Source organism: Enhydra lutris, unplaced genomic scaffold, assembly GCF_002288905.1.
Source record: "Enhydra lutris kenyoni isolate GAN:26980312 unplaced genomic scaffold, ASM228890v2 scaffoldscaffold21, whole genome shotgun sequence".
NCBI lineage: Eukaryota > Metazoa > Chordata > Mammalia > Carnivora > Mustelidae > Enhydra > Enhydra lutris.
The window spans coordinates 388767-399962 of record NW_019154105.1 but is presented as its reverse complement, the minus strand read 5'-3'; the positions used below and the strand labels follow the sequence as shown (position 1 = coordinate 399962).

At 42.8% G+C, this 11196-nt stretch overlaps 1 protein-coding gene across 1 annotated transcript in view; it reads right to left on the bottom strand.

Annotated features, from left to right (window-relative positions):
* Window positions 1–3243: 3243 nt before the first annotated feature.
* LOC111149238 (placenta-specific gene 8 protein) overlaps window positions 3244–11196 on the bottom strand; it is a 31553-nt gene continuing 23600 nt past the window's right edge. Inside the window, exons 4-5 of the mRNA XM_022506194.1 lie at window positions 7279–7392; window positions 3244–3512 (exon numbers count right to left, since the gene is read on the bottom strand). Coding sequence (XP_022361902.1) covers window positions 7288–7392 — 105 coding nt within the window. The 3' untranslated portion in view covers window positions 3244–3512; window positions 7279–7287. The remainder of the gene's footprint in view (window positions 3513–7278; window positions 7393–11196) is intronic.

The following is an 11196-nucleotide window of genomic DNA, read 5'->3' as shown; positions in this document are numbered from 1 at the left end:
CCTTCTCAAATCCATTACATCAAACAGGGCTCCAGTGTCGTTGTCCTGGAATTGGAGAGCGATAGGACACACTCTTTAATACTGTATTCTTAGGGAAACAGTAAAACGGGGAAGAATAAAAACACGATCAGTGAGCTTGAAAATGTGTTGGTAAAAAATTCCCAGGCTGAAATGCAAAACAACAAAAAACAAACCACCAAAACACAAAAACTTTCCAACAACTATGGGACAATTATATAAGCTATAACATAGGTATAATGGGAATACCAGAAGAATAAGAACAAGAACAGAAGAGATTTTGAAATAATAATGTCTTTTTTCCATAAATTAATGATGGAAACCAAACCATAGGTCCAAGAAGCATAGAAAAGAACAAGCATGATAAATACCAAAAACATCTATACCGAAGCGTATCGTATTCAACCTGCAGAAAACAAGGACAAAAAACCTTGAAAGAAGCTAGGGGAAAAAATACCTTCTCCCTCTCCTCTCTCTCTCTCTCTCTCTCTCTCTCTTAAGATGTATTTGTTTTTATAGTGAGAGATCAGAAGCAAGAGGGGCAGAGGGAGAGGAGAGTCCCAAGCAGACTCTGCTGAGTGCAGAGCCTGAAGCAAGGCTCGATCTCATGACTCAGATCATCACTTGAGCCAAAATCAAAAGTTGGTCGTCAACTGATTGTGCCACCGAGTGCCCCCAAAAAACACCTTTTTTTTTTTTAAACAAGATTTTATTTATTTATTTGACAGATAGAGATCACAAGTAGGCAGAGAGGCAGGCAGAGAGAGAGGAGGAAGCAGGGAGCTCGATGTGGGGCTCGATCCCAGAACCCTGGGGTCATGAACCGAGCCGAAGGCAGAGGCTTTAACCCACTGAGCCACCCAGGCGCCCCAAAAAACCCCTTTTCTATAAAGGATCGTGAGTAAGAATTATATTGGATTTCTCACTGAGTGTAGATATTTAAGATGTTGAAAGAAAAAAAACTCAACAACAGAAGATACTATCCAGCAAAATTATCTTTTAAAAGTGAAGGAAGAGTCTCAGCAAAACTGAAGACATTTGTTGTCAGGAGACCTGTGTTAGAAGTGCTAAAAGTTCTTCAGAGTGAAGGAAATGGTATGGGTTAGAACCCTGATGAAGGAAGAGCATGGAGTTAAAATCTTTTTTAAAAATTTTAATTGGTGTAATAGATGACTTTGTTCAAAATAATAGCAACAATTTTTTAATGTTTGTAGTGTATGGATAAGTAAAATGAATGACAGCAATGATGGGAGGCAGAAATTGTGAATATTCTCTTATAAGATTGCTGTACTACCCATGAAAGAGCAGTGTTCAAATAATGGACTTAGATTAGTTGTAAATGTACATTGCTAACTGGAAGGTAGAAGAAATTGAGAATATATACACAATTGATTTGCTAAGAGAGAAGGGAGAAAATGGAATCATAACGTGCTCAGTTAAAACCAGAGCAACAACAGAGCATTAAACTGCAGGAGGCAAACGCTGATGGAACAGCGAGGACAGAGGGACAGATGCACCGTTAGAGACCAGCACCCCCTCATCAGCAGCTGACAGGCGCGACAGGCAGAAAGTCGGTGAGAGTGTAGTTGAACTCAGCGCCATCAGTCAACCGGGTCTAACTGACGTCTGTAGACTGCTTCCAACAACAGTAGAGTATTTTTCTTAATCTCACATGGAACATTCATGAAGATAGACCACATTTTGGGTCATAAAACATCCTTTTTTACATCCTTTTTTTTTTTTTTTTGCTTTATTACCCCAATGAACAGTTGGAATTTGAAATTTTAAAAAATGTCTGTGTGCTGAAGGCCATGGAAGTAGGGAATTTTAAGAGTGAAGATGTGAAAGGAGAATAGGCTAAAGAAGTAAACTGAGGCTCTATTATGAGGGGCCAGGGAAGTTTTGGGGTCTTTTAAAAAAAATGATCACAGTTAAACTTGGGGCAGGAAGTTTTTAAGACGGATTGGAAAGAAGGTAACGGAACTGCAGTTACTAGAGGCGAGCGGACTAGCTCAGGAGCTTGTGCCTAACTGTTCGAAGACATCATGAAGGTTCGGGCCACATCCATGGCGGTGAAGACAAGGAGAAGAGGACAGGTTGATCCGTTCAGTGAATGATTTGAGTAGGTATCTAGCAGGTGTCAGGCATTGTTCTGGGCCCCGGGGATACAGCAGCAAGCAAAATAGGTCATCCGCTGGGGCTATCAAGTGGAATTTAAGTGACAGAAGCCAGTGGCTGCTTAGATGTGAGGAGAAGGGCAAAGGATGTGACTAGTCAGTTCAGGACTCACTGATACTCATTGGTACTTAGAGTTTGTATCTTGAACAGCTAAGTAAGTGGTGATAGCATTTGACATGTGGGGTAGAGAAGGTCTAAGGGACATCCAGTTGGACTCGGTTAGTAGGCAGCTGAAGAGTCGTTCAGAACGTCATCAGTAAGGGGGAGACTGGAAATAATAGTCCTCCCTGACATCTAGGAGACGGTTGAAGCCGTCGGCATAGATGACACTGAGAACATGAGGTGTGAAAAGAGCGGATCCCAGATGCAACCTTGCAAAGCACCCAACTCCATGAGGGGAGGGGAAGAAGGGGTAGAACACTGGTTTGCCGAGTGCCCAGTAAGGTGCCTCCACATTTGCTGTCTCTGGAATGACACAATAAACCTCTCCAGTAGTTTTGCCTCCCCTTCCCCATCCCAACAAATGACATGGATTCAAGGGTGGGGAGAGAACCAAAGGAAACCAGGGAGTGAGGTTTTCATCAGGGCAAAATGATGTGTATAGAACACATGGAATAATGAATGTGAAAAAAATGTTGCTTTATGCATTTATGAATATTTAATCAAAACTGGGTCATGCTGAATTTGATCACTGAACATTTATTACTTGTCCTGAATCTTCATATTGAGAAGAGAAAGGAGATCAACACCACAAACCTGTCAGGTGTGCAGCTAGGAAGCAAGGCATAGTGTGCTGTTACTTGGTCGGCATTAATAATACTTACAGATAATACGATAAAGAGCAAAAAGATTAGTCAAATGTGTTATAAGTGTCTTATAATAGTCATTATAGTCTTTTTTTCTGTCTCAAAGTTCTTAGATGAAAGAGAACTGAGTTGCCATGGACCAAACTCTCCTGCGAAGAAACCAAATTACCGGAACAAAACTATGAGACTGACCCTTAAAATTAATGACACAAAGACACTGAGAGCAAAGAAGCATAAAGAATCTTGTTAGTAAAATCTTTTATTTTGTTTTACGTGCCAAACATAACACAAAATTCATAAGCCAGAAAGTTTAATAATATGAAAGCAAAGAGAAACTGAGCTGGACCAATTTGGAAAACTAAGGGAAAACATTCATTTAAAATAAATCAAAATTCCGGTTTTTTTTTGGTAATCACACAGATCTTTCATATCTCAGTTGCAAAAGGCAGAGGAAGACTCAAGCTGAAGAGATATCTGCTGATGTCAGCGGCTTTAGTGATAGCTTTTCACCTACAAGGGACACACAAAGAATAGGTTTGAATTTTCTTAATCTACGCTTTTATTTTCAATAAACTTTAAATTTTAGAATCATTGTAGGTTTACAGAAAAATTGCAAAGATAGTACAGAGATTTCCCATATACCCTGCACCAATTTCCCTACCGGTTACCATCTTACTAAGGTAGGTCTGTTACAACTAATGAGCCAAGGTTGATACATAATATTTAGCAAAGCATATACTTCTTTCGATTTCTCAGTTGTTTACCTAATGTCTTCTTTCTGTTCCAGGATCTCACCCAGGATAGCCCATCGCATTTAGTCATCATGTTTCCTAGGTTCCTCTCCATTGTGACTGTTTCTCAGACTTCCTGTTTGTGATGACCTTGATGATTTTGACGAGTACCAGTTGGGTGTTTTGCAGAATGCCTATCACCGATGAGGTTCCCTTTGGTCACCTGGCTGAACTTGTCAGGTTTCTCCACTATAAGGTCACTCTTTTTCCCCCCTTTTCATACTATACCCTCGGAAAGGACGTCACTGTACAACCCCCTGGAAAGGGGTGGGCAGTTCCGCACCATTCCCTTGAGGGAGGAATACACATGTAGGTTGTTTACAGTTCTGTGCTTCTGGAAGATTTGTCTCTTCTCCCCCATTTATTTATTTGTTTGCTTAATCATGTATCTACATAGACACATATATATCTAAGTATGGACTCACAGATATTTTACTTTGGTTATAATCTTTTCTAAAAATTTCACTTATAATCTAATACTACTTTACTGTGTTGCTGCAAGTGTTCCAACGTTCACAATTTGGAGCTTTTTCTGTTGGTTCCTTTGTCCCTTTCAACCTATTTATTTTTTAAAATTTATTTATTTGAGAGAGAGAGAGAGAGAGAGCATGGGGCGGCGGGGAGGGGCTGAGGGAAAGAGACAAGCCGACGCCCCACTGAGCGAGGGGAAGTCCCACACTGGGGCTCAATCCCAGGACCCTGAGGTCACGACCTGAGCTGAAGTCAGATGCTTATCTGACAGCCACCCAGGCGCCCCTCAACCCATTTTTAAGAGAAATCCTGTTATTCTTTGATGTTTGTCTCTTGCTTTTCCTGCTTTAAGTATTTGCATATCTAAAGTTTCAGTGTTGATGAGTAACATCGAGTTCAAGGTGGCGCTCCAGAGTCAGGAACACCAAGGCATTTTACTTCAAACCAATTCAAAGATCCAGTAAGATAATCTCTCTGAGGTTAAAAAAAAAATGTTCAGTTGTCAGGATTCATTATGTATGTGTGGGTTTATATTTTGTCCAACCCGTCTCATGTATTTATTTAAATAAACAGGGTCGAAGCGGTCTAACTCTTCATCTCCACTTCTGACCTTGTCCTGTCCAGTCTGTGCTGCGCACCACGGTCAGTAACTCTTCTGAAGGGGTCGCTCTACTGACGTTATTCCTACATAAAGCCTACAGTAACCCCCCCACTGCTTACCAAATAAAAGGCCAAATCATTAGCCTAATTTCATTCTATTGCGTGTCATGGCCCCAACTCACTTTTAAAATCTTCCTTTTCTAGTAATTTTCCCACTTACATGTTCTTGCCAAGTTGGATGGACCTAAGCTCGTAAGGATGTTTTCCCTCTTTCTGCTTCTATAGCTTCACTAACGTTGTTGCTGATTAGAAGCAACATCTGTTTCTGTAAAGTCACAACTTATGTGTGAGATCTAGTGTCTGCCCCATCGGATCTGCTTCCCTGATTGTCTGCCCTGCTGTGTGCCCAGGAGGCTGACTTTAGACCATGGCAGCACTTTCCTGCCCGAAGCAGTGGAGAGCCTAGAAGGACACGGGAACGAGAGAGCAGGGCGCTTCTCCTCTGGCCTGCTTCCCATGAGGTTGCCGCAGGTTGCTCCTACCCTCTAGTGTGAGAGGTTATGGGTCCTCTGAGGGCAGCCTTCTCAGAGCTCACTCCTTTGGGATTCTGGTAACTGCTCCCTCGTCCCCTCCCTGAGGCCCAGGGGTGGGGACACCGGACGGCTGCTGGCCCACGCGACTCCAGGACGCGCCCTTGGCGTTGCCCTAGACCTCCCAGCCACGCCCGTGTTGTAAGTGTCTTCACTAAATCCTCGTGGTTATGATCTGAGTGCCATGCATTTCCTCTTGTGCTCTCGATACTCACTTCCTCTTTAGAGCAAAACCCCACTGCTTTCAAGAGCCTTTCATTTCCACATCTCACAGAATATGATCTGTTCTTCCTCCGCACATAAAATAGCACTTGGCCTAAAGGCATTAGTCAAGCCCGTCGTTTTGTCTAGAGGCTGTCCGACCTTCTCCTTCAGAGTATACAGTCTATAAAGACAAGAGGGCCAGCTTCTTTATTTCTGTCCCCACAACACTTAGCACTATCCTGCATAGGACTAGCTACTTGATACATTATTTGCTAAATAAATGACATTTTAAAATATATCCTCCATATTTGTTAACCTATACAGAGTTCTCGTCCACTGGAAAAATGAACTGGCATATTACAAAGAATGGAAAAATGGATGCTTTCTTCCCGCACTCAGGGTAAATGCTACAGCAAACTGAGAAAAATCATGTTTATTTCTACTTAGTAGCTCGTTCTGAGAATACTAGAAAAATTAGTTGGAAATGATTTGGCTAATTTTCAGAAGTTCAGATTCTATATAACATTTCCAAATACTCTATATTCTATATGACCACTTGCAGAGTTTGCTTTTTCCAATACGATTTTCCTGTTTAGTCTCTCTCCCCTTATTCTTTTTTTTTTTTTTTAAAGATTTTATTTATTTATTTGTCAGAGAGAGAGAGAGAGCACAGGCAGACAGAGTGGCAGGCAGAGGCAGAGGGAGAAGCAGGCTCCCCACAGAACAAGGAGCCCAGGACGCTGGGATCATGACCTGAGCCGAAGGCAGCTGCTTAACCAACTGAGCCACCCAGGCGTCCCTCTCTCCCCTTATTCTTGATAGACACTTTATGCTGCAGTCAATTCAAATATTACATAATATGCAGTTTTCATTTGCTCAACTACTTTATAGTTACTTGCCAATTTCTTTTGTCAGTTTGATTGTCTTGGTAGGGGGCGTGTTTTCTGCGTCTTTTGTATCTCACTATACTCTGGCATTTTACAAGTGGTAAGTGCCTCATTAACGGAGAAAAAGGAATTCTGAGAAAAGTCACCATCCCTTTATTTACTAAAATGTTCTTCAAAACATAAAGCTATTGTTGCAAGCTGAATGTCTATGCCCCCTGCAAAACTCACCTGTTGAAACCCTAATCCCCACTGTGAGGGCATAAGGAGGTAGGGCCTTTGGGAGATAATTAGTTCTGAAATAAGGTCAGGAAGTTGAGCCCCCAACAATGGGATTACTGCCTTCATGATGAGAGAGCTCAGCGCTTACTCTCTCTCCACTGTTTGAGGACACAGTGAAAAGGCAGCTGTCTGTAATCTGGAAAGAGAGCCTCACAGGAACTGATGTGGCCACACCTTGATCTTGGCCTTCCCAGCCTTCAGAACTGCGAGAAATAAATTCTTACTGTGTAAGCCACCGAGGCTGCGGCAAGTTGTTACGGCGGCCCAAGCAAGGCAATGCAGCTGTCTTCCTCATAAGAAGAAACCAGTAAATCCTCACAATAAATCAATCTTTATATTAAGATAACCTTTGAGAGACTTAAGGAATTATTTTTATTGAATTATTACTCAAAATAATGGATAATTTACAAAGCCCTTGTTATATTTCAAACAAAACGCAGATTCTGGGACTTACCATTAGTTTTTAGAAAGTGCGCATGGCGCGTCTTCTGTTGATGTCTCTCTTGATTTGGCAAAGAGAACACTGAGGACAGAAAAGCGTCACCAGATAGTCATCACAAATGGACCCCTGTTCGGAAATATGAAAAGAAACAGCAATTTAAAACCCACCTCCTTGGAAATTAGGACTTGTGGATTTTTAAGGCACTTTGAAGAGAAGCAGAAAGAACTGATCCTTTGAATTCAGAGTTTGGATGGATACATTTAAGAAAATGTCAACAGATTTTTCCATATAACTCCTCCTTTAATGCCAGCAAAAGTTTTCCTGTATTTTGCAATATTAAATATAGAAGATATCAATCAAACCAACCATTAGTATGAGGGAAAAACAGAGTTTCAGAAAGTGAAACCTCAAAATTTCCCCACACCTCCTCCCTGTCTCAGGAAGCTACTAGAGGATGTCTTCACCCCAACAAGGGATGAATCCAAGAAGGAGGGAGATGTGGGATGTAAGAAACAGGAGCCTAAGCCGTGGGAGAGGCTAATGGACTCTTGAAGGTGAAGGTGGAGGAGATCCCAGGGCCAGGAGTTCAGCACCACAAACGCGGAGAGACTAGTCCCAGGGGCGGTTGTAGGTCAGGCCCCTATTCCGCTGAGAAGATAAAAATGGTAGACCGTCTGATGTGTTGAATAGGTTGGAAAGAGACTGAGAAAACTGAGGCAGTTAGGGGGTTAAAGTAAGTGGAAAACAACTCGTAAGTAAGTGGGAAATTACTAATGAAAACACCAAGAATTATTAAGACCAGGAAAAACAAAGTTTAGTGGAAAAAGCAATCATAGTTCACTACATGACTCAGCTCTGGAGTGCAAACTCGGTCTCAAATATAAGTACCAAACACGGATTTAGTCCGAATCACACGTCCCCGGTATGTGAGGGAGTGGGCTGGGGAAAGGGTGCATGTTTGTGGCGGGGAAGGTGAAGAAGGAGGAGAAGAAAACAGAACTAAATTCTCATCTTTTATAGTGGGAGGTCTATAGACAATGCTCCAAACAGAAAACTCAAAAAGTGGCCAAACAAGCCTTTGATTGGAAGGAAAATCCCCACAGAGCTCTGGGAAGGAGGTGGCGGGAGAGAGAAGTTTGTGGACGACCACTTTTCTTGACAATACTTAGATAATCTAAAATCAAGCCATGTGCTTACAGAGCTCTGGCAAATTAAGTAAAGCCCGACTGGAAAACGGGGACGGGGTTATTCAGTGGCCAGAAATTCTGAGCAGTGTTTTGGAAACCGAGAGCCCAAGGGCTTATACGGGCGGGGAAAGGCAAACAGAGCTGGGGAAGCTGAAACCTGACATTGTCACGGGCAGGGCACGGGCAGGGCACGGCCCAAACCCCCCACCCCCCAACTCCACCCGGAACTCAGGAAGGAGGAGGAACAGGCTGGGGAATGGAGGGCGGGAGGTTCACTGAAGCCTGACCGCTCGGCCGGCCAGCCCTGCGCTCACTGCCGCTGTGGCTTCGCCCCAGGGCGCAGTAGGCAGTTGAACTTGACAGAGGCCCCCATGCGGGCTTTGGGGCCCTAGGAGAGGAGAGGGGTGCTGGCCGTGGGGGCAGTTCTTCACCCATCCTCCAGGAGATCAGCCTCCCTAGGACTTAACACAGACTCACTGGAAGGAAGAACAAAGGGTAAAGGCATTTCGGCACAGCAGAGAAATCCGAATTGCTGTCACTCATGAGACAGCCAGACCGTCTGTTTGGTATTCACTGATTTATTTTATTCACTTTACTTTACTTTATTTTATTTTATTATTTATTTGACATAGAGAGATGGAGAAAGAGGGCACAAGCAGGGGAAGGGGCAGAGGGAGAGGGGGAAGCAGGCTCTCCGCTGAGCAGGGAGCCCCGAGCGGGGCTGGATCCCAGGACCCCTGGACCATGAGTTGAGTGGAAGGCGGCTGCTGAACCTACAGCCACACAGACGTGCTCCCCCACCCCCACTTTTTTTTTTTTTTTTTGCTTCTTTTCTTCCTCTTGCTGCATAGGTCTTTCCTGATTGCTTTTAGTCCCTAGAGATGACCCACACACATTTTTACCAATTAGTGATGACCCTTCATTCTTTTACCCACAACTTAAAACTTGATTCATCTTGAGATTCGTGCAGGTTTTTGTATCAATAACTCATCCCTTTTATTACTGAAGACTACTCCATTATAGGAATGTATCACGGTTCATTCACCTGCTGGGGGGCATTTGGATTGTTTTCAGCTGGGGCTATTACAGGCAAAACCACTCTGAACATCTGAGGCAAGTCTTGGTATGGACATATATTTTGGGGGGTAAATATCTAGAAGTAGGGGCGCCTGGGTGGCTCAGTGGGTTGAGTCTCTGCCTTCAGCTCAGGTCATGGTCTCAGGGTCCTGGGATCGAGCCCCGCATCGGGCTCTCTGCTCCACGGGGAGCCTCTTCCCCTCTCTCTCTCTGCCTGCCTCTCTGCCTGCTTCTGATCTCTGCCTGTCAAATAAATAAATAAAATCTTTGAAAAAAAGAGAAAAAAATATGTATCTAGGAGTAGAACGGCTCGGTGTGTTTAACTTTTAAGAAACTGCATTTTACACCCCTACCAGCGTTGCGTTAGAGTTTCGGTTCCTCCCTCTCTGGCTGTATGTGGTGTGGCTCAGTCTGATTAATTTTAGCCATTCCCATAGTTGAATAGGGTATCTTATTGTGGTTTCCATTTGCATTTCTCTAATGATGTTGAACATCTTTTTTTTTTTTAAGATTTTATTTATTTATTTGACAGACGGAGATCACAAGTAGGCAGAGAGGCAGGCAGAGAGAGAGGGAGAAGCAGGCTCCCCGCTGAGCAGAGAGCCCGATGTGGGGCTCGATCCCAGGACCCTGGGACCATGACCTGAGCCGAAGGCAGAGGCTTAACCACTGAGCCGCCCAGGTGACCCAATGTTGAATATCTTTTTATATGCTTATTTGTCATCCAAATATTTTCTTTTTTCCCTAATTTAATTTATTGTGTTAAAAACACTTAAGAACGTGGGTGGATCTCAAAATAAGTACGCTAACTAAAAGAAGCTGGGCAGAGGAGTGCAGACTGACACTTGTTTTACATAAAACTGCAGACAGTGCAAACTGTAAGGGCAGAAAACATTGACTGGGACACGTGGAGTAGGAAGAGCGAAGAATTCTTCAGAGAAGCAAATGATATTTGATTGTTGTTTTAATCTCTGATCTGAACATAAAAAATATTACCCAATATGGGGCACACATCTAATGTTACTGGATTATAAGTTGATACAATCCTTTCAGAGGGGTATTTGATGGTATCTTTCAAATTTTGAACGTGCCTACCCTGGGATCTATCAATCTAAACTCGGGCACTGGACTACAGAAGTACCAGTGCACGTACAGAATTACATGTCCTAACAACTATTTAATCTGCAGCTCTATTTGACCGTCCATCGGTAAGGAAGCGACTGAGTACATTATGTATGCAGGGGAGACTGTGAACACATTAACAAGGGTCTGCATTGCCGACATAACATGCTGATTGTGTGTAAAGGGGTTAGATTTTCACTTTTTACTTTCCATAATTCTGTGTTTGAATTTGTCATAAAATTAGGTCTATAGCATGTATTATTTTTGTAATCAAAGAACTAAGAAACATTTTTAAATGAAAAAAATAAAATAATTTCAATGGAATTAAATACTTTCCTAATATATCTTGCCACATCATTTGTTCCCCGTGATGCTTAATTTTATGTATCAACTTGGCTAGACCATGGTACCCATATATTCTAGATGAGAGTAACATTTAAATCAGTGGATCCTAAGTGACATGGATTATACCCTGTGACGTGGGCAGGCTTGATCCAAGCCACTGAAGGTCGGAGTAGAGAAAGATCTACCTCCCCAGAGCAGG